At 41.3% G+C, this 23,832-nt stretch overlaps 2 protein-coding genes across 2 annotated transcripts; one reads left to right on the top strand and one right to left on the bottom strand.

Annotated features, from left to right (window-relative positions):
* Positions 1-2,169: 2,169 nt before the first annotated feature.
* On the bottom strand, positions 2,170-7,772 carry GZMA (granzyme A). Its single transcript, XM_082335609.1, has 5 exons — positions 7,696-7,772; positions 6,389-6,536; positions 4,569-4,707; positions 3,605-3,877; positions 2,170-2,829 (listed from the first exon to the last, which is right to left on the bottom strand). Exons 1-5 carry the CDS (start codon positions 7,754-7,756, stop codon positions 2,671-2,673), a joined length of 780 nt encoding a protein of 259 aa, XP_082191735.1. The 5' UTR covers positions 7,757-7,772; the 3' UTR covers positions 2,170-2,670.
* Positions 7,773-12,461: 4,689 nt separating this feature from the next.
* On the top strand, positions 12,462-19,027 carry LOC309602085 (granzyme A-like; the record flags this gene model as incomplete). The annotated part of the gene is made up of 5 exons (XM_082335390.1): positions 12,462-12,522; positions 12,610-12,751; positions 15,369-15,516; positions 17,858-18,124; positions 18,866-19,027. The coding sequence occupies 5 exons, from the start codon at positions 12,462-12,464 to the stop codon at positions 19,025-19,027; spliced, it is 780 nt and encodes a 259-aa protein (XP_082191516.1).
* Positions 19,028-23,832: the final 4,805 nt, after the last annotated feature.

The raw sequence follows: 23,832 nt of genomic DNA, 5'->3' as shown, positions 1-23,832 counted from the left end.
TCTGTCTGTAATGCAATGAAATGGATTAAAGAAACTCCGGCTAGAGAATCCTTTTGTTTCTGCTCATAAATGCACTAAATAGTCTCTAGCAGACAGTCCCCTGTTCTTCAGGCACTATATTATCTGACTTGATGCTACCTACATAAATGTTGCATTAGTTTGCGTAATGCAGTTTATACCGGTTCATTTTCCCCAGTTATCTCATATACCCACAGTGACAGGAAATTGTTATATTCTAGATGTCAAAATGACACTGAATGGTCATAACATTTTTCTTAGCTAGTACATAAACTTGCATGGGCTCCATCCCGTAGTGGTGGAGCTGTACTGGGAATGGATTCATGCCTCTTGATCAGAGAGAGTCCCAGCCTCGATGAAAACTCAGTTCCATTTATTTGCTTCTGCTTTTTTCCCCAGGTTTCTGCTACTGGCAGTGGTGACAGAGGCTTGAATGTTTTGTTTACCATGTAAGTCCAGTTCCATTGGCTCATTTTGCACAATTCACTAAATAATACTCATGTAAAAAACCAAATTTTTAAAGTATTTTGCGCTAGATCCTAAATTTCAAGCTAGAGGAGGAAGGCTGCCCATTTTTTCTTGCACATTTCTTCATGCATTGTAAACTTCTTCTTGGTCAGAACCTGTCCTTCCTTCTGACCTCACCTGGGTCAGAACTACTGTCTGAAAAACGGAGAAATGCTGAATGATAGGCTTTGAGTGGGATCTTCCACTGACAAGGGTGCTGCCTGGGACTTCCAGGGAGGAGGAAGAAGGAGACCAAAGAGGAAGCAGTAACATGGAAAAAATACTCTAGCAGGATGAGACAGTGAAAAAGTGGGCAAAGAGGAAAGAAATTAAGTAAGGCTAATGTATGGGAAGAGTGAAATAGCCCTAGGTGATCAGTTGTCTTGAAGATCAGCTACAGATTTTTCACTAGATTGATGAGGATATTTTTGTTTTCTGAAGGTTTTTATAATCAGTTCTTTCCTAAGCAAGGGTTTGGTAGTTTGCAAGAATAGAAGCAGCCTGGGCTTGTCTTGCTTATTTCCTGTGTGTTTAAAGACCGAATCGAAGTTACCGCCTCGGGTGTCAGTACCCATCAGTGGGCTCCTCTCAGTTTCACTGACGCCATCGTACTTGGCTGGGAACTCCCTCTGCTCCTGCTTTGCTCCTGTGTTTGTGGGCTTGTTTGTGTCTTCAGCCCAAGAGTCAGGACAAACATTTTAGGAATAAGGAACATGACAAGTTCTGACTGTGTGATGTTTGTAATGGACAGAAAACATAAAAGAAGATGTTCAGCATAAAAACTTTCAGTGAAGATCCCTGTAGTTTAGTCCTTCTCCTTCCTTCGTGCTTCATTATTCCTCTATGACAAAACTACTGTTTCTTCTCAACAAGATCAGGTGAAGGCAGTTGCATAAAAGAGTTTTAGTCTGTATTTTCCCATGTTGTGTTTATAAGGGATGTTTAATTGCTCATAATGAACTGAACAATCATTTTTTAATTAAAATTAATACAAGATTTCTCCACCCTTCGAATGTCCTCTGCTTTCTCGTAGCTAATGCCTACTTTCTGGTAAAAAAACCCCAAAGCAACACAAAATAAAACCAAGCCCTTTTTGAGGTGTTAATGGCATTGAAAGTGCCCAAGACTGTTTATACAGAGATGAGTAGAAACAATTTTTCACAGCTTTGCTCTTTAACAAGTGGTTGTTGAAGCACTTAAAAATTACACTGCATATCTGAAACAGCAGTAGTGGCATCATAAAATTAAGATTGTTTTATGTTATGAACAGTGCTTTATCATACTGATACTCCAGCTGAGACATGTTCTGTCATTTCTCTGGAGGATGGGTTTTCAGCTGATTTTTTAACATAATGTTACTGATCTTGGTGCCTTCTGCAAACATATTGCACATCCAAAATGTTATGTACACAGGCTATCTGCACTTCAACAGACGGAGCTTTCCACATAAATTGACAGTTTCAAGCAGTAGGTTTTTATTGCCATTTCTTTATTAAATGCAAAGTACATAAAGAGGTGAAATCTAGAGCTTTTCAAATAGTTAGGAAACGCACACTTACTATGTCGTACAACCAAATGCAGTTGCTGAAACTTAGTTTTCTGAAGCTTAGCAGTCCCCTACACCTGTGAAATCAGGAGCTCTGCTGCAGAGAAACTAACAAGTTTTTCAGGTGTCTGGAGTTGCGCTTAGGACCTCAGTAAACTCTCAGGGTTATTTGCAGAAGTCCAGATACAGAAGAGTGCAGTATATACTCAGCGTGCAGTGAGGACAGAAGCAGCTGGATTACATTTTTGGTCAGAAGTACTCATCCATGTAGAGCTCAGTCCGACTGAATGTGCAATGCGGGAATGTTGGAAGCCTAAGTCACAAATACCCGTCAAATGACTCCATGGCTGACAGTATAAGCTACAAATGCTGTTGTAGCAGAGCACTTTGTTCTGGCCCTGTTAAGATCACATCTGCCCTGAAAACAGACATACGTATTTTCATCTATAAGGACATCAAGCTGCTGAAATTCAGCATGGGAATACCTCTTGACCAGTATAATGAAACTATTTTTAAAAGCGTATTTCAAAACTAGATATTGTTAGTAATGTATTGTTTTAAGTACAAAGCAGGAAACCACTTGGTCAAAATGCCATCTGTTAGGCTCCCCCTATGGTTTTCCTTATCCACTGAACGTATTGCTTTGTGAGTCGAGTGTAGACACCAGGGCCATCAACAGTACCACACCTGTTTGCTTTCCCGAAAGCAGTGATGCCCCTCATCACATTGTTGCATCTTAAAGGTCCGCCTGAATCCCCCTGGAAGAAGGGAAAAAAATTGTCATTAAAATTTATGAAAGCTAAAAAAATGCTTCTTTTAAATAAAATTTGCACCAGTTGCATGGAGGAAATAAAAACGTAGACAGTGCTATTGTGGATTTCTTTTTTTTCCTCTTTGGAAGGTAAGATTTTCATTAGCAAAAAAGAAAAAAAGGCTTCGATCTGATCTTTCAAGTGTGAGTGATGGGGAATGAATCTAGCTCAGTGCTAAGGAATAGTTAGTCTTTTTGAATATGACAAGAAAAAGCTGGAAACTCTCCTCTTGAAAATCAGAAAGTCTCTAGAAATTGGTACCTTTTTTGTAACTTCGTTAATTCAATATTTAAATCTTTTAAAACATGGTAGTTCTTACACAGTTGCGCATTTGACTTGGGGCCCAGTCAAAATGCCTTTTATCAGCAAAACCTGTTTCAAAGCCCTCTGACATCAGAGAAGTTGTTCCATTGAGGTTAGCTGCTTGAGAATGGGCTCATAAGCTATTTTGTGGAGATTTTTCTATTAAAATCATTTTATTGAAGAAGAGACTAGCTATCTGCCATGCCTTGATAAAACCACAATATCCAAAGTCTGTGAAGGTGAATTTATCAATCACAAGTTTTGATTTTAAGGCTTAGAAGAACAAGCCTTGGTAAATTCACTCATTTCTAGTAAAATTCTTCATTGAACTGAAGAGAGGCAGAAATTATAAATGTGTAAAAGCTTATCTTTTATTTTTAATGTAATCTATGTGGATATAGACAGTAAATATACTTACAGAACATGAGTCCTTTCCTCCGTTCTTAGCCCCTGCGCATATCATGTTTTCTGTTATAACAGGGTTGTTTTCATAATGACTCTTGTCGTTGCAGGTTTGCCTACTGATGACAGTGATATTGACCTCCCTCAGGGTATCAGAATGCTTTCTCGGATGATTGTGAGTTTGTCCCCATCCTGCTACTGTGCAAGTTGTTCCTGGTTTGGGATCATCATCTGAGGTAGGCAGGGGAATGAGCTGCACAGCTTTATTAAGTCTTGCTCTTTTCCCAAGCTGTAGAAGATATGGAAAAAAGTTATTATGGGGCAGAGTCTAATAGAGGCCCCTGCATGTTAACCGTTGAATCTTGTCCATTACGGTAATGGGGGATTACTGCAACCCCTTTTTCAGATTCCTCAGTTCTTTGTGACAGGATTTATGTAATCAATGTAAGAATGAGGAAAATGAGTATTCTTTGTCTCATGAAAACCCATTTAGCTTCTGCTGAAATATTAGCTCTAAAAAATACCCTATTTTACCTCTCTGGCTCTCAGACCATCGGGAGGACAAAATAACAGTAATCACTGGAGCTGGCAAAATTGAGAATCAGAGAAGTCAGAAATTTTTAATTAGAACTGTTTTTAGACAGAACATTAGGGTTTTTAACCAAATTATTTCTGTATGTATAACACGCTTCTTTCTGTGGACAATCTTTATTCTTTCACTGAAAAAACAGAACCTGAAATATCTTAGTCAAGCTCCAGAATTTTTCTACTTCTAGTATTGGCATGCATTACAGGAATTGTTGATTGCCTTGGTTCCCAGTGTATCCCCAGTTCCCCAGTCTTCTGGGTTAGTAGACCAGACTATATCACCCCAGAAAAAAAGTAATCAGAAACTCCCTTGGCTCATCTCCCTCACAAGAAGGAAGAAACTGGTACATCGTAGGAGGTGAATATTCAATAAGTGATGTGTAAGTCTATACCTGCAGCAGCATAATGTCGTTTTCCTTAGAATTGGAAGAGTAGCATGGGTAGCGAACTTGTTTTGCAATCTGAAAAAACTGTTTTTCTTTTTCTCTTGCTTTCTGTGAATGAGCTCCAAGAATAACTTTGCCTCCTTCCCTGAGAAGAGAGAGAACATGGTTAGTGACATCCACTTGCTCTAACTCCATAATTCTGTGCTGTTATATGTGGTGCTATAATGTCAAGCTGCTACGGAGTCTCTTTTCTTGTGCCTGAAAAGCAACAGTAATTTAGAAAAATATAAAAGATGACCCTGTTTTTAGAAGTAGTTAAAAAAATTGACTCCATGAATCAAAATTTGTGCTATCCTATTTTCAGCTTCCCAGGAGCATAGACAGGGTTCTGGTACTTGATGCTGAACCTGCCCCCATTGCTTCCCTTTAGGAACTGAACGAGGGGTGGATGCATCAGCTGTGCTGTTGGTAGTGGTCTCACCAACTGTGCCCTCTGCAATTTGTGCTGAAAATTTAGGAGAATAGCTCACAGCACTGTTAACTCAGAGATCATCAGGACTGGACTGAATTGTACCGTTGCTTTGCCCTAATACCATTTCAACACCATTTTCTGAGTCTACGTGAGACATAGCTCATTCCCTCCCTCTAACTTATTCTGCAACTTCATATACTTACTAGATACTGAAGGGGTGACAGTTGTGCCTGCTGTGGCTCTCTGGTATAGAAACCAGGAGTCTAGCACTCCTTGGTCAAGCAGTCCAAGCAGATCTTTATATCAGACCACGGGTATAGCTGTTTGTGGGAGAGCAATGTACTTTACAGCTGAATGGGACATTATTCTTTGAGTAGATGTGTATGCTGGTCCTCCTTTGCAACTTACTGCAGCAAACACAACCCTGAGGAAGTGGTTGCTCCTTTCCTTCAGCTATTAACAGCTGTCTGACCATTGACTGAGCATCATTGGGTTAATTTATTGTATTTTCTCTTAAATGCGATCTCATTTGGAAACACTCTTTACCTTATGTTAATACAAAAGCTTTTGGGCCCTGTATTCTCTTTGTAGTAGGTCCCATATATCTCCCTGTTTGGATGGGGACAGGAGGGATGGATACATTTCTCTGCTGCCTGTGGAGTCCAGTGATTCACTGGTCCCAGGCAGGCCATTGACAGAGCCTGTGTGAGGTCTGGCTCAGCAGCAGCTCCAGTCCTCCCCGCAAAGGCAAGGGGTAGGACGTGTCACTTAAACCTCACATCTTGCCTCGCGGGGCCAAACAGCCATTTGCATCTTGAGTCAGACAGGAAGAAGAAGGGTTGGCTGGCAGACCAACATATCCAGTAGAGCAGAGATCTCAGTGTCTCGGGTCATGTGTCTGGAGGATTTTTGCTCCTGTATAACTGCATGCTGTCTCTTTCTGTGGTGAACTGCATATCTTTTACAGAATAAAATGACAAGAATTTTTTTCTGTTTTCTAAGCAGCTATTTAGACTGGCCAGTTCTCTGGTCTAGTGCATGGGCGGACTGAGAAAACAGGGACAAACCTTTCCCTCAAATTCACTACTTCAGTGTTGCTATTCTGCGCTTGCATGCTGCTAGAAGCTTGTAAAATATCTCTTCAGAAACAGTGAAGATCAGTATACCTTGTTATATTTTTTTTTTTACTCACTGAAACACATTTGTCAATATACACTATAAAACACAGTAATTAGAACATGATCATGGTCATGCTAAATGCACAAAACCACCAGGGATATTAACTTTCCTTCTTGAACAGAGACACCAGATGATACTCACTAAGGACAATCTCTGAATCAGAGCACGAACTTACACATTACAGTGGGCAGCTGTTAACACCCAGTTTTCCTTGATCAAAGCTCCTCCACAAATCAATTTTCCATTTGGTCTCCTGATTAGGGCCATAAATGGTCTCGAGTGTGGTGCTACTTCATTTCCTCCAATAATATCCACACACAAACCTAAAAATAAAAATAGGCCACAATACACACAGCTGGGCTAACAAATACTGTAAGATACTCAAAGTCTCTTATTAAAAACAGTTAAGGTAATTACAAAGTATACAGACACACAAGTATGTACATATATCACAATGCTGTCTTCAGGGTAGACTTTTAAAATTGCTCAGCAGTACTACTTTCTACGTTTGGAGCTGTTGGACCGAGTCCAGTGGAGGGCCACAAAGATGATCAGAGGGCTGGAGCACCTCTGCTATGAGGACAGGCTGAGAGAGCTGGGGTTGTTCAGCCTGGGGAAGAAAAGGCTCTGCAGAGACCTTATAGCAGCCTTCCAGTACCTGAAGGGGGCCTGGACAAGGGGTAATGGCTTTAAACTGAAAGAGGGTAGATTTAGATTAGATATAAGGAAGAAATTCTTCACCATGAGGGTGGTGAGGCACTGGAACAGGTTTCCCAGAGAAGCTGTGGATGCCCCATCCCTGGAAGTGTTCAAGTCCAGGCCAGATGGGACTCTGAGCAACCTGGTCTAGTGGAAGGTGTCCCTGCCCATGGCAGGGGGGTTGGAACCAGATGACCTTTAGGTCCCTTCCAATCCAAACCATTCTATGGTTCTATGTTTCAATGGGACCAAAATTAGATCAGTGCGGTAAGCTTTGAGAAGAAAAACACCGAAGTATTATTACTCTTGCACAGATTTCTTTTCCTGAAGTTTGCTGCTATGGTTAATTTCTTAGCTTTCATTGTGAGTAACAACCTCAGATCTGCCACATGATAAGTGTTATACAATATGTGACTTATGTGGACACTAGGAAACGAAGCTATATAGTGTAAGTCACATTATATGAACCTGTTTTTCAGAAAAACAGAAAATCAAGAGATTAATATATGTTTGCCTCTAGAGAGAAAGGTCAGATAATCATTATGCTAACTCCTCTGAAATCCTCTAAATAGCCTGTCCTCTGTGCAGCTTTAATTAATACTGCCCATTCAGAAATTATTTTGTTTGTATGAAAGATCAAACACATGCAGACAGTGGAAAAGAGCTAATAAGAAGAACTCAAATAATAACTGTGACTACTTCCTTTACATTAATACATGTTGGCTTGACTGGAACTCAGTATGTTCAGCATTTACCCTCAAAAGGATTGAACTGGGCACTTACCTCCACGAATTACTAGGAGAATGACAGCAGCAGAGATGGACAAAGTGAGGAAGGCTCCCATGATTTCTGTCTGGTGCTCCCCGTTATTCACTGCTTAATATATATATCTAAAAGAAAAGGATGTGGGTTTTGTTTTTCCTCTAAAGGTTATTTGACATTTGTAACTGTGACAAAGGCAAAAAACCTCCCCAACAATGTAGCTTACAGCAGAGGCGTTAGTGAGAAATTGCGTCATCTGTTGTGGTGTGAAGATAGGATCTGCCCCCCTTCATGTCGTCTCTGTAGCATTTGCAGAGAGCTAATATATGACTACTGGGGTGAAATCTTGCAAGCCACTACCTGTCCAGTTACACAGTGTGCGGGACTCAGCTCACATAAATTTAGGCTTGATTCAGTTGCCCACATGAAAATGTATAGTTTAATTCTAGACACCCCAGGTGGCCACCAGGTCAGAGATGAATCCCAGCCCATTCCCCATTAGAGAGCTATCATCTGTGCTGTTCAGGAGCCCCTCCAGGCCAAGGAATCTGATGTTTGCTCCTTTCAGCATCTGATCCTACCTCATTAGCTTTGCACTGGATGAGCATCTGTATAGCACTGAGTGTGGTTTAGTGGCCTAGAGCTAAGGGTATAATGCCATTTAAAAAGTGTCTTAAGGTGTCTTAGATCTGCCTCCTGGTGCAGGATGCCATGGGTCTTCTGTAGATTCTATGTCAGATTTGCCAGCCCTGTGCCCATGTCTGGGAAACACAAGGTATCTCAAATGTCACTAAATGGATAGTTTCAGGCAACTGACTTGAATCCTGAAAACTGAATAAATCTTATGAGAGCCTTGTAAAGGCACAGTTCCTCACTTCCAAACATATACCCAAATAATAGAAATAACTTCCATCAATATTAAATAATTTAGAATATCAAATATTCTATTAACTAACTAGGTACATTCAGTGAAGCGTCACTACCACACAGCCTGGAAGGTTTCTTGAAAGACTTGAGCCCCACTACAGTCAGCCTGCAGAAGGCTTCTGCGTCCTGGCTATGTCACGTCTTTAGGCTCAGTTGGCCCAGCCTGATGTGAGTTTTACCTGTAGAAGACCTTGGACAGACAGCTGGGTGAAATGTGCCATTGCCCTCCCTTCTGGGACAGAGGACAATTGTTGGTGATTTCTCTGGAGAAGGCAGATGTGGAGCTATTTTTAGAGATAGCAGAGCTCTTCACTGCTGTGGCTTGTCAGAGACACTGTCACCTGTGTGACATGGTGACAGCTCCATGCACGGCAAAATTGCACCAAGCTTTTAATTTTCTTTCATTTTTCTCCTCACTACCTGCACATTCCCTGTAACTATCAGCAGTTTGTAGCACTGGCGTTCTTTTTTTTTTACTGTTCTCCCGAATACAGTATCACCAGGTATCATAGGTACCATTCTTTCATTTATCACTTATAAACAGTTGCCAAAGTCTGATTTGATGACATTTTAATTAGCTGTCTTACCATATTGAAGCTGTTTCCTCTCTGGACTATGCACAGACATGATCAGGATGAGCACTTGTTGAGCAAAAATCCTGTATGCTGCGATCTGTTTAAACTCATACTACTACAATGATTCATCCTTGGATATTCCTACATGAGGTGCCATGTCTAGTGAAAAGAGGTTTGGTATGTATCATCCTATGTTTACCTGATCTATTTTCAAGAAAAACCTATTTGGGAGACACAGAATAAAACATTAGCAAATGTTCCTCGCTGTTTTCCAGGCAACTAAGATAAATCTATGCCTACCATCTAAAACCAAATCTATAGCTTGCTTATATTTTTTTCAATATCTAAATGCACTCCTATTTACTTCTAAATCCTACTTACTTCTAAAGATATTTTTCTGTAACTCCATAGTATTAGCATACCCATGCCTTTTTAAAAATCCCCTCTAATCCTGAGAGATCCGATTTACACTGATAATTAGAATTAAGAATATGCAGTCTAAAATACTGTTTGATAACAACTGATTGCTTTCTGCTCAAGCTTCTTCTGAGCAACAGCTCTGACTATCACATAGTCCTAAGAGTGGTTGCACAGATATTAAAGATCAGATTGATATGCCCATAATCAACCTCTAGTGTTGTAGCCAAATGCTTTTGTCAGAGTGTCCTCTTCAGCTTATAACTTATGTAGGTGAGGCTGAAAAATTGACATCAAATTTTAGGGTGTGCAACAAGTTGGCTGGGCTCCTTTGGTTATGGCAATAAGTTAATTTATGGTCAAGTTTAGATTTTATTGGCCTTTTGCATGTGAAGAGAAACCTCAAAGCAAAACTTCTTTCTCTATTTGAGTGCATTGTCAAAGTCTTTTATTAGCTCCTTTGCTGCATAAGCAATCGGTCTTCAAGAGGACTGAGATATGTAAGCAAAACGCTCCATCCTTTCCCCTGCAGTGCCCACGAGGTGTAGCCACTGTCTCAGCAGAAACCACTGCCTGAGTAAAAAAGCAACAAGTCCACCCAGCTTCTATTTCTAGCCTTTGCCTTTGAGCAAATTTCCACTAAGCCTGTGGGCCAGTGGATCACTTTCAGCTCTGTTCTGTACTATGTCGAGCGCTCCTATCCCTTATCTCATACTCAGTTGTTTTGATCTTTTTTCTTCCCCGGTCACTATGCTCCGTTTTCCTTCATGCTGCTTTCTGTGGTGCTAAAGGTGAACATCAGGTGTGATTTTAGGAGACCAGTTCAGGAGACCAATTTAAACCGCAGCTCTAAACCTTCCAGAGCCGGCGGGTGCCCGAGTCCAGGCAGCGTTGTAGCCGAGCCGCAGGGCTGGCGCCTGGGGTGGGGAAGGGCGGGCAGGAGAGTGGTGCAAGCGGGCAGCTGCCAGGAGCAGAGCGAGGCAGAGCTGAGGTGTCTGCTCCGTCTCCTCCCTGGGCTGTCCCATCCCCAGCCCCACTCCAGTGTGTTTGCCTGGACACATCCCGCAGCGGCTGGGGGACGCACTCCCAGGCACTCGCCGGGGAAGGGACAGGACATATGCTGGGGATGCCTGTTTGACTTTCTTCTCTGATACCAGTCTCTCATGATATTTACCTGTTGTCTTTTCTGCCTCGGCTATTTGCTCAGCTTCCCTATTTTCACCTATTTACTCTGTGATATCAAAGAAAAATGTAGTAGCACAGAAATACACGTAGATGTAGTTAACTCAGAGAGGCCTCAAAGCCTTGTAGTGAATCAGTGTTACTTCTATGAAGCTGAATGTACTGGGCAGAAAGAATCCAGCATTAGATATTATGCTCTGGAAACGCAAGCCTTCTCCTGTCTGGTCTGTTGCCCATTTTGTCTCTTATGCTGCTTTCTAAGCTAGACACTTAGTGGGAGGGCAAAGCCATAAAGGACTCGAACATGATTATGCCTTTAGGAACCTCTTTGCAGAGATAACCACCAGTGGGTGAATAATCCCAGGATTAGCTGGAGGATGGAGAGTGATTTCGGGATAACTAGAGCTGGCTCTTTTATGAGCTGATGAATTCTGAGAGTCACGTGTTTTCTTTTCAAAGAGCATTGGAAGAGTCTTCTGAAATATGAAATGTGTTACATTATGTTGCATCATGTACATGTTTTCAAACTGGTTTATAACTAGTAAGATTCTGTGCCATAGAAATAAACATTTCAATGCTATAGTCTCATTCAACAATCTGGAGAGGTGTTCTCTAACTCTTGAATAAAAATGAAAGTTAGCTATGTTGGGCAAGTTACATTTCTGATGCTTTCTAAAGGTACTTAAGATCATAGCAGGCTTTTCAAGTTCTTCGCACAAGGGCATGCTGTTTTTTTGTAGTGGTTTACCAGCAAGACATGCAAAACATGGGTGCAGACACAGAGGTTTGCAATACAGAGATGTCTCTCCCACCACTGTGTCTTTTTATCCTTTTCTGATGAACACTGATCAGATATTTTGTTTGCATTTGATACTTGAATGCTCTAGGGTTTTCCACACCTGAATCCTGCGCCCTCAAAAATTATTGGTAAGAAAATAAAAATTGCTCTGCCCTCCACTGTGTTTTGTGTCAGGTGTTCCTAAACTTATCAAACAACAGACACCTGCCAATTCCCCGTGGCTCTCATAAACTTAATGAATTAATCTTTTTCAGCCTTTCAACTGAAAATGTTACCTGGGCAGTATAATTCTGCAGAGGATTTGCTGGCTGCTGCTGTATCTTGGTCCACGGTTTGGGAATGACTTTTTTACTCTACATGCCCTGAGTTTTCTCTCTCACTGGTGTTCTGTGAAGCCTTTTCAGGTGGCCCTTGTACTTGTTCTCCCTTTTGTTCACCTGCTTGAAGATGGACAGTTTCATTCTTCTCACATATTTCCTTTATTTTTTTTTTTTCCTTTAAAGTTGAAAGACCATTGAATTCTCTGAGACACTTTTAGGTTTTATTGTACATTGATCCCATGTAACGCTCAGGAGTTTTCTTATGCACTTGTTTTCTAATACAATACCTGTGGTGAAAGGCTACTGAAGTTCATGTAAGACTTGGACCAATTAATATTGACACATGTTGGGGATTCAAGAAACAGGCAGGTTTTAAAGAAACCTGAAGAAAGAACCTAAAGAAACAAAGCTGCAGTTAAAATAAGACAATATTAATGATGTAAAGGGAAACTTGAAGAGCGGGAGCTATTCATAAAATGTTTCAACCACCATTTCCTGCAGGGGACATTTAAATAGAGAAGAGTGTATTGCAATTTACAATGTTCTTGTCAGTAAATAGCAGCAGCTATGAGAAGCCACCTGTTAGCTCTCCTGCTCTCTCTAATCGCTGTTATCCTACCCCCAAGATGTAAGTACTCCTCTAAGGATAAAAATATCCCAATTCCCACTTCCTCTGGATAATATTTAACATAATTGCACTTCTATTGCATTTCAGGTGGCTGCACAGACATTATCGGAGGACAGGTCGTGCGTCCTCATTCTTGGCCTTTTATGGCTGCTATCCAGAGAAAGCATGCAACTGTGTGTGGAGGAGCTCTTGTGGGAAAGCAATGGGTTTTGACAGCAGCGCATTGTAAGTAAGTATCTTATACTGGGGCAATTTTAACTCTTCATTGATGTGGGGCATGGCGTGCAAGCCTGTAAGTAAAGAAAAGTGGTTACTGATTTCTTAAGAATTGTTAAAACCTGCAGTTTTCTTACTAAACTGATCTAAGAACTTGTCATTTGTCACTTGTTTTGTAAACTACTGATCTGCATTGTGTACAATGTTACAAGATACAGACTGTGATAATAAAAGACCCAATTCATTATTTATGCATCTGAAACAGCAATGTCTTAGAGACGGAGATATATTCCAAGGTGCTTTAAACAAATCTTACCTATGTGCCAGGGACTAAGCCTCAAAACCCCCTGAGAGATTAAGTTGAATTAGATGGAAACGCTATTCGTGCTGGTTTAAGTGACCTGGGCTCACAAAAGCTGAATGTCAGTCATGACTATGACAAGGAGCCTTGTCCTTTTGACAAGTCAAAAGCGGGTGCACAAGCACCCCTTCCCCAGGTGGGATACCCCAAGGCTGGCACAGCTGCTGAACAGCTGGCTCAGGATAAGGAGGACATCTACTGTTCACGTTGGGAAGTAAAATGCCCCTGTTTTTGCTAAAATATTCTCTAAATTGTATTTTAGTTCTCCAATTCTTTTTCTGTATTTTGAGTAACTAAAAGCAAACCAATTACAATCAACCTCTGCAAACCTGACCTCCTCAAACACAGTGTGGGCAGCTCGGCCAGCCTTCTTCCCTCAGTTAGTCTGAAATAGCAGACACAGCTCCGTCTTTCTAAGTGAATTTGACTTCCACACTTCTTCAGCTGACTCAGGTTTGGTTGTATTTTTTGTAAAGGGTAGAAATATTCACACCTAGCATGTGCTGTTTTGGACATTTACAAAACAAAAGCCAAGTCTTTCTCTTTGGAATTAAGGGATTTTTTGATGGGAGCTGGAGTCTCTCACTCTTCAGTCAATGGGTTAGAGATATCCAGTTAGTTATGGTTATAAAAATTCAGATTTGGGAGCCATTCAGTGGAAAGGGCACTGGTTTTTCTCTGGTCCTGTGGGGAGGACAGCTCTGGTCACTGGTTTGGTTTTCTAGCAAGCACATCGGTTTGTGCTGACTTTGAGTCTTTGTCACTGGGGCAAAGTGAAACAACATCTCTCTGGTCTCCTTCTCCTGAGCAGTATGATGATGTCCATGCAAAACCCACCCACCCCTATACTACGTCCAGACTATTCTTAGCAGGTGCAATTGCAGTGCATGTAAGCCTTCCTAACTAATGAATATTATGTGATAATTACTTCTGAAATAATTTTTGTCTTAGACAAAATAGCATGAATCCCACAACATGAATTTCTGTGTGGCCTGCAAACAACCTGTCAGAGACCTGGATGAGGTTGCAGTGGGGTTTTTTGAGTTCTTTTCCTCCCAAGCTTCTCTATATGCACAGTGGTCGACTGCCTGGGCTTTCTGCAAATCCAGCAGTTGCACCTCTGTTGGGGATGATACATGAAAGAGTCCCAGGGATAGAGTTTTGTGAGTCTTGTATCATTCTCACTGTGTAAGCATGCTTTGTAGATAAAAAGAGAAATTTTTAGGCTCCATCACTGCCTTTGAAGCTATTTTCACAGGCAAACATTCACATACAAATAAATGAATTGTATCTTTCAGTAAGACATGCAGCTGGAATGAAGAAAATAATAACTTTTTTTTTTGTTTGAATTGCTAAAGTCTTTGTTCTGGCTTGAATAAGTTGTCCTGTGGGTAGTGAGATTATGTTCTGAAGATGAAGCACAGGAAACCAGTGGTATGTCTTCTGGCAATGTCATCTTACTGGGCTGCATTAAGTTTAGCAGGGCAAAATGAAGAAAGACAAACTCTAATAAATACATTTCTGATGATACTCAGAGAGCTTGGGGGAGAGGGAGATTTATGAGTTGCTTAACTCTTACTGTTTATTAGCAGGAACTGGACATAAAACTCTTTCTGGGTTTTGGCAGTCTTCCTTTTTAATATTCCCTATAGGGGTGTCTTGAGTTAGGCAACACCCATTCTTCTTCCTTAATGGGCTGAATCCTGTATTTAGTGAAGTTAAGGACAAAACTCTTATTAATATTAAAGATGTCCACTTTAGTAGAGCACTTACCTGTATGCATAATGCTCAGAGTAAGTATTTCATTATCGATATGCGTACTGACATCCCGTTGATGTCAGCACGACAGCCGACGTGCTATTAATCAGGCATGTTTCAGTCCTTTGCAGGATTATATCATAAGTCCAAAGGAGACCATTAAAAGATTAATGAAAGGCATCAGCACCAGCAGTCCTTGTGCAAGGGACTCTCCTTAAAAAGCCAGAAGGCTTTTTCATGAAATTAATTCCAAACTCTGGAAATCCCTGAAGGCCAGCTATCACAACATTATTTCACCAAACAAGATTTACAGTAAAGAAATGTAACTTTGTAGAGAAAAATACAAGCTCATGTCAAAACATCAAAATGAACAATATCCTTCCCTATGTTTTAATCACGTTGTTGTAAAATGAAATTGTGAGTGCTATGTTACCTGTCTTTTGATTATCTTGAGAGATGTTGCTCAGTTTCAGTAGTGACCTTCTCTCCCTGTACGTTCTTTAAATTACAGATTAAACAAATCAGAAGTTAGAGTTGTTCTTGGAGCCCATCAAGCATCCATAGCTGAAAAAGAACAGCAGATATTTAAGGTTATGCAGGACTTTCCTAATCCTCAGTTTGGCAGGTCTTCCAAGGAAAATGATATAATGCTCCTCAAGGTACTGTGTTAATTACTGTTGTATTATTATAAAAGGAATTTTGCTGATGATCATTTTGGCTATTCTTTGATATCAGATTGCACACTGTTTAGATAGCTTAACAATATCACAGAACACCCTGCTTTTGGTTGTGCTAATCGAGATAAGGTTACAGGATCACTGGCACTGTGAGCGGGGATGACATTTCAAGCCCATTCTGTGCTCTAAAACTCCCTTTAACCCACTCACGGCAGCAATCCCTCCAAAACACATTCTTTAGTAATTTTTCAAAGGCAGTGCTGAAGTGATGTATGCAATGGAGTCCGGGTCACAGCTGTATCCCAAAGGGATACCTTGTGCTGGACTAAGCAAAAATGGGGATGAAGCTTACTGTTAATTATTTGGGGTAATGACATAAAGTAAAACTATGGATAATACAGGATGTAGATGAATTCAGCTGTGGGAGCCCAGAGTGGTCACATAGTGAAGAAGGCTCAGGACACTGCAGAATGAAGCATGGAAAGATGTACTTGCCAACATCATCATCCTGGATACCACAGTGGGGGAGGGCTGTCAGAATTTCCTGCATACCAGCTCCTGCTCATCCTGACTCATGCCTCATGTATCCCTGCTCTGAGAACTCTGTTCATCCAGCACTGAGATTGACATGGAGGCAGCCATTGGTGTTTTGGATAGGGAAAGGGAAGTCTCTATGCAGGAAACCTGTAGACGGTCAAATGTTTCTGGAGGACTGCCTTCCTGGTACCAGCAGTTTCAGTGCTGATCCAAAGTCGCTGAGAAAGATAAAACTTGTACACCATCTTGCCTACACCTTTAGAAACGCCATGACTTCAGTTTGATGGATCTTTATTCAGGCTATGCTTTAATGTTATGCCTGTGATAGTGAAGAAATAGTTCTATGTGAAAGATCAATATGTGTATTTAAAATAATGGACTAGGTACAGTGTATTATGAATATTACCACACTTCTGAAATAATTGGTGGAATTGTATGGAAAAGGAAGTCATGACTTGAACCTGATTTCTAACATTTTGATGGTATCACCAGTTTGGTATGACAAAGATGACACAGGGAGGAAGCTAGCAATGTCCCTTTCTGGAACTAGCTGGAGCATTTACAGACATCTGTGCCCGCAGTGACTTATCACTGCCCAAGTGTGAGAAGCTCCTTCCCCCAGATGTTAGTGAGCATTCTCCATCTGCTTCACTGCAAAGGCAGACAGGTTCATTTCACTGACTTCTCCTGTGGCCACCAGCCACTTATCGGGAGCACCAGGTTATCTATGAACACAATAACAAAATGGATCACTAGGAATTAGTATTTCTAGAGCTGAAAGTTACAACTCTGTTCCAGAATGACATGGATAGCATAAAATCCTTTGTCTGAATTTGACACAGGAACAGGGATAGCATTAGCATCAGGGCTCACCTCCTATCTCTACAGTTCTGCTGTAATGCAGTACTAAGTGACTTGGGATAAACTTTCCATCTTTTGAAATTCCCACTAGCACTGGTGATAATAAACCATAAGGATTTTTTGTATAAACTTGTGATTTGTTGGAGTGCCTTTTTAAAAAGTTATAAAGCCAGAATTGTTTAACTGACAACCATTCAGCAACACGTATAACCACCTGTGAAATGAATCATGGTGCGGTCATCATGTGTAAAACAGAAAATAGTAGTTGTGAGCCTTACCAAGCACATTGAGGATACCTGTTAGTGTTTTGCTAGGTTTTCATTTACAGGCTTAAATTGGCCTCTGCTGAAGGATGAATCTGTCAGGTAAAGGCCAACAAAACACAGACCGTTTGGATCATTTAAGCCCTTTTGAATCTCTCAGAGCAAAAACTTGGCAGTCTGAAGAGTTCAAGACCTCATTTTTCCCCCAATTATGTAGCTGCTGTCATGTCTAATTGGTTATAGCTTTTGTTTTCATCTTTGTTACTCGGTACATTGCACTGTGCTTTGAGACCTTTCTGTGTGTCAGTCAAGCACCAGAGTCTGATTTCAACACAGAAGTTCAGTGGCAAATTAAGTTCTTGAATAGGATATAGATCCAACAGCCTAACTCCTGTGCAGGTTTTTAATTTCCTACTGTAATCAATGGGAAGCTGGGCTTGAACTCACTACTGCTGCCATAGGTAGGAAATTGCTATACAGACACCAGGGAAATTCTTTTGGATTTGCAAAGGGGTAATTAAGCTCGAGACCAGTTCCTAAATATTGAAAAGTGATTTATAAGGAAAGTATTGGTAAAATGAGACTAAATGCCAGTTGAAACTAGATTATACTTTCCTCCCTTTCTGCATAAGAAAGCATTTTTTTTTCCTTCTTTTTTCCAGCTGAATGGTATTGCAAAGATGAATGAATACGTGCAACCTTTGCTTCTGCCTGACTCTTGTGAAGATATCAAACCTGGCACAATGTGCCAGGTGGCCGGCTGGGGAGTCACATCTTCAGGAAAGCCATCAAAATATCTTCAGAAAACAACTCTTAAAATTGTTGGTAGAAAAAGCTGTGAGAGCAAATATGGAAAGTACACAAAAATAACAAGCAACATGTTGTGTGCTGCAGGGAAAAATAAATTTTTGAAGACAGATACTTGCCAGGTAAGAAGTAAAGTTACAAAAAGGAGGGCATGTGCTTTTAACAATGGTTCGCTTTTCACTGGAAACAAAGCAGTGCTAGACACTTAATGAGGCTGATCAGATTCACAGTGATTTTAACCACGTTTGTAAGAAACCTTATTGCTGTGAAAAAGAAGTGTTAAGACTTTGAGTAGTTTAGGTCAATGTACACAACAAGATCAAGAGTATGGGAATTTGAGTCTGGGATTGTCTCAGTTAACTTCAGATGCATTTCTTTAGCTAAGGTGCTCTCCTTAGACACCACCTGTGGGTATTGGAGAAAAAAAGAACTTTCGGGGTCTGAATCCTCTACTCCTTTCCAGATGTCATCATCTGACTAGTACAGAATTAACTGTACACTCAAAAATGCTGTCTGGATCTTGCTTTTGATGTCTTCTGTGCCGAGTCCAGAAGGGTCAATTGCTAAAGAAGTGAGAATGAATTTATACCAACAATAATAAAAATACCTTTTGAAATAGAATTATGATAGTACTGTGCTGGCCTACAACATTTACATCAAAGGCTCCTCAGGCTTTAAAAGCAACCTCTCCTTATACCTCACCCAACTCCCATGAAGTGATGTAAGCCAGCTGATCCATTTCATAGGTTGGAACAGGTTAGACACAACTTTTCCAAACATGCTTATGCACTGCAGGTGGCACTGCACGCTCCTCTGGAGAGCAATGAACACACATTGATATTTACTTCTATTTTGTGTTCTAGGGAGATTCAGGTGGGCCGTTAATCTGTGCTGGTCGATACAGTGGGATTGTTTCTTTTGGAAAAGGATGTGGAAGAAGAGACATGCCTGGAGTTTATACACGACTGACTGAAAAATATATTGACTGGATTAAAAAAATAATGCGCCTTCACAGAGATCCATAAGACAGGCAAGACAGTTTTAATAAATACTGTGCTGTGCATTAGAACTAGATGCTGCTGCTCTAGTGCATCACTTTTTAAAAGTACCTCCCAACTTTACAGCTTTACTAACACCACCACAGCTTTATGAGAACAGTTCAAAATATTCCACTTTGTTACAGATAACATGCTTACTCATCTTTAGTAGGAAATAGCCTCTTAGATAACACAATTTGTATTGGACTTCACCCTACTTCTTGGTGTGATGGGAAAGTACTGCTCACCTTCTTCATTGTGCCTGGGATGAGGCAACATTTTTGAACGTGTACTTACAGAAAAATTCAATTTCAGACTGATAGTGAATGAGATGTCTGCTGAATGAGAAAAAACAAAACAAAAGCTTTAAGCGTTCAAGTATTTCACTGTGAAGTTATTCAAAACCAAATACTTCAGTTCTCTGTTACTAAATATTTATTTAACCAAATTAGTTTCCAAAGAGTTAAAGTGTTAAGCAGATAAACATTTTTCCAATTGATCTTCCATTATGAGAGAGAAAAAAATAATTTCCTCTTTTTTTCCTAGATTGTTTTTCTTTTTTCTTTTGGTGATCAAATCAACAAAATCATCTCTTCTCACAGCTTGGTTCATGATCTCACCCTTTCAGTGGATGGTCTGTTGAAAAAAGTATAAATACTGATCTTAATGGGAGTAATTATACTTCTCTAACACAGTGCCTATCTAACATCTGTCAAAACAAACAGGAATTTTGCTATGGATTTCAACAGACTTCTACTAAGAGAAGGACCTGCTGTGTTTCTGAAGAAGCCTGTGATTAGCTTGGTGTATTCCCATTATCTTCCAAATATTCTCGAGGTGTTTTTTTGCGAACAGTTTAGAAGTGACGATCTGCAGGGTTTCTCTGCTTGTTTGCTTATTGCATTAATATGTACGGAATACTGTAAACTTTGGGACGTTGCAGAGGCATGAATAAATAACTCCAACACATCAACATACTGGCCTTGATTATTGACCAGCGGCCATGCCACTGCACAAAGCAGGACAAGTGCTGTCTCATAACAGCTGTGCAGATAAAGGAGCAGATGGACACCACAAAGCTGGGTTGGTAGTCGGCCATGGTGCAATAAAACCTGCCGATGTAGTGTATGGGGGCTTGGTGTATGGGGGCTTGATCCAATTCTCACTGAAGGTCACAGGAAGATCTTAAGAGATGCCGGTGAGAATTGGCTTAGGCCTGGAACACAGACAGAAACTGGGGAAAAAAAAGGGGAAGTGATATCAAAGTGGAAAGAATAATATACCGCTTTTAATGCTTTTCAGCTGGGGGTCTCAGAGGATGTTGCAAACACAAATTAGTCCCTGTTACAAACTTCGTAAGGTAAATGACAGCAAGATACCCTTCTGCCCATCCCACAGGAGACTTTTCACACCTCGCAGCCCAATAACAACTAACTGGTGTTTAACCTCTCGGAAGCAAAGATTTCACGCGATCTGTTCATGTGAATGGTGGCTGTATCTCAGTCACTGATGGGAAATAATGAGTGACAGAGTCTGGAAACCATAACCCAGCAAATTAATTCCAGTTCAGATATTGGGCTTTCTGTGTGTGTGTGTATGTGAGCTCCTGTAATGAGTTTACTTCATTTACAGCATCTTTTTTTCTTTTATGGATGATGTAGCAGGTGGAGGGGCATTACTGCCAGGCCCCCAGGGCAGCATCAGGCCCGACTGCCCCTGCCTAGCCCCCGGGGCTCCCCCCACCACCACCCACGGCCCAGGACCCCTGTTGACCTCCAGGGCCATCAGCTCCTGCCCCAGCAACGCCGCAGCAAGGATGGTCTCTAGCTCCTCTCAGCCTAGCCCGGCCTGGCCCGGCCCTGCCATGGGCCCTGCTGAGCTGGGCCTACCCACAGGCCCACATCCCGGCCTGGCTGTGGCCTGTCCCCAGGGAGGTGCAGGAGCAGCGAGCCAAGCAGTAACCTTGACCAATTTTCTGTCCACCCTGAGGCGAGCAGAGTCTTTATTCCCTCCACGTGCAACAGGAGGGCAGTCTTTGCTAGCCTTGAAATCCCCATGTCTTCAGAGAGTGCCTGCCCATCCACCCCTCTGGGTGAGGGGCAGTCTGGGCCAGGGAGCGTGGTAGGAGTTTTGCAGCGGGGCTGCAAAACGCCCCGCAATTTTGCATTTTACTCACACCTGTGAAAGCACACGGTGGAAGGATGACTGGTTCTGCTGCCGGGGGTAGGCAAGGTCCAGGAAATGGTGAGTGTTGGCTAAACAAGGTGACCACTGGTGTCACTCACTGCTGAAACCACTGCTGGGCTGGTTCTCAGAACTGAGCTGAAAACAGGAAAGCCACAGAGAGGAGCACCAGGTACGTTACAGTTTTACAACAACAGATACCCACAAAGCTGGTGAAGGGCCTAGAGCACAAGTCTTATAAGGAGTGGCTGAGGGAGCTGCGGTTGCTTAGCCTGGAGAAGAGGAGGCTGAGGGGAGACCTTATCGCTCTCTACAACTACCTGAAAGGAGGCTGTAGCGAGGTGGGGGTCGGCCTCTTCTCCCGGGTAGCAAGCAACAGGACGAGAGGAAATGGCCTCAGGTTGTGCCGGGGGAGATTTAGATTAGATATTAGGAAAAATTTCTTCATTAAGAGAGTGGTTAGGTGTTGGAACAGACTGCCCAGGGAAGTGGTGCAATCACAGTCCCTGGAAGTGTTCAAAAAACGTGTGGATGTGGTGCTCAGGGACATGGTGTAGAGGTGGAGCTGGCAGTTAGGTTAACGGTTACTCGATGATCTCAGAGGTATTTTCCAACCTTAATGATTCTATGATTCTATGAAAACTAAGCTAGAAACGCATTCTTACTAGACTGTGAGGAGCTCATATTCAGCAGCTTGTGGCAGAGTTTACTATAGATTCCAGTTGTTTCCAGCACAGCATTTGCAATTCCTCTTTCCTTCACTAAGAGAAACGTAGTCTTGTCTCTTTTAACCTGCCATGCCTCAACACTAGTCTCTAGATGCCTGTGAGGTGTCCCCTTGCACATTACCTCCCAGTTTCCAAATACTGGCTTCTTGTACCAGACCAGCTCTCCCATACTGTTTTTGTCTTTACTCGAAATTTCTGAGTGGATTAAAGGAGACCTGCCCCAGGAATCCTTCCGCCTTTGGCCAGGGCAGGGCTCCTGTCTACGCTTGCACTTTGCAGCTTGGTCTCTGCTGAGTTGAATTCTCTGTCAGGCATTTGCATCTATCTCTGTTTTTACTGAGGTCTTCCAGGTAAGTGATATTTCTTAAGGATTATTGTGGAGAACTATGACTTGCTTATTGCCTGTCACATAGTCATATTTGGGCATAGAGAGCAGCCCCTAGGGTTGACCAGGCCATGCAAGGACATGACATGTGCCACTGACATGCAATGTATGGAGCTGACGTAGAGTGTGCAGTGCTGACATATGGCTGACAGCTCTCTATCCAATAGAGGGGGCTGGTAACGCACACATTCACACATCAGGCATATGTCACGTTCTCACATATTCACACATCACAAAGGGATGCAGATGTCAGTTAGCTTTAGTCCTTAGTTTGTTTTGCTCTTGTACTGGGCATTAGTGACTGATGTTTTGTACTTGCTTTGGCTGTACATCTAATGCACTGTATGTTCAATGTGGGAATCTTTTTTTTTTAAACAAACTTCTAGTTCTCAGTACAGAGGGTGGCATTATCTATTGTCAACAACTGTTGTTTCCTGAAAGTGCAGTGATATGTTTGGAGCATAGAGTGCCTCCACAGTTCCTAGTCAAAATCTTTGTTTTATCTTCTGACTACAGAACCTCCCGCCATCTAGCAAGCTGTAAAAGTAACCTTCCTTTTGGGCAACTCAATCTGGCATCAGGAACAAACATTTAGAAAACAGAATTAAAAACAAAGAAAGCCATCAGATTTTCAAGATAATTTTCTTGGATACTTGCCAAAGAGAAATAAAGATAAGCTCAGAAGACTCTTTCGAAGACAGAATAGGTCAGTTCACCGTAGTCAGACAAATTACAGCAAGTCCTTTTAATATGTCTGTTACACCTTTATTTATGATTTACTAGTTTCCAAAATTTCTCATCTCATTAATGATCTAGCAGATGGTTCAGACACCTCCACCCCAGTATGTTTATAACCCCACAATCATCTGATGAAGCTCTTTTTGGACTGACTAATAATATTTAATAATCAATATCTAGCAGATTGCAAGTAGGTTAAATTTAACTGCAATTCAATTCAAGGTGGCAGAGGCTGTTTCAAAGCCGTTGAAATCAGCTGTGAAATGTGCATTCAAAGTCAGCCACTAATTTCACAAAAAGCCATCAGGTCTAAAAGCTGTACCAAGACCCACATCCTTGTCATGACAAAGAGGAAACCACAGAAAGATGAGCAAAAAAGTCCTTATTTTAATGAAAAATAGAACAGAAACTTACAGATCTTAGCTACTTCCAAAAGCACAGATTAGATTCAATGTATAAACAATGGAGTTTCACAGGATTCATTCTTACATATGTTTGTTTGTAAAAAGCAAGAAACTTTGCCCTATTAACACACTCTCACAAAACCCTTGTTTTGATAAAATATCAAACCTCTCTGCAGCCACATAGAAAATTAAGCTAAGCAATAATTAAAACAGTGACACATCGGTAAATGAAAAAAAAAAGTTATTTTAATTACTCTTAATCACTGCTGTCATAAAAAAATACTAGTCACGAGTATTTAGTTAACCACTTCCATTTAAATGAATACATGGCACATGGTTGTTGGTTTAGGTTAT

This window comes from Platalea leucorodia (genome assembly GCF_965183815.1).
Source record: "Platalea leucorodia genome assembly, chromosome: Z".
In the NCBI taxonomy this organism is placed as follows: Eukaryota; Metazoa; Chordata; class Aves; order Pelecaniformes; family Threskiornithidae; genus Platalea; species Platalea leucorodia.
This window is presented reverse-complemented; position numbering and strand designations above follow the sequence as displayed.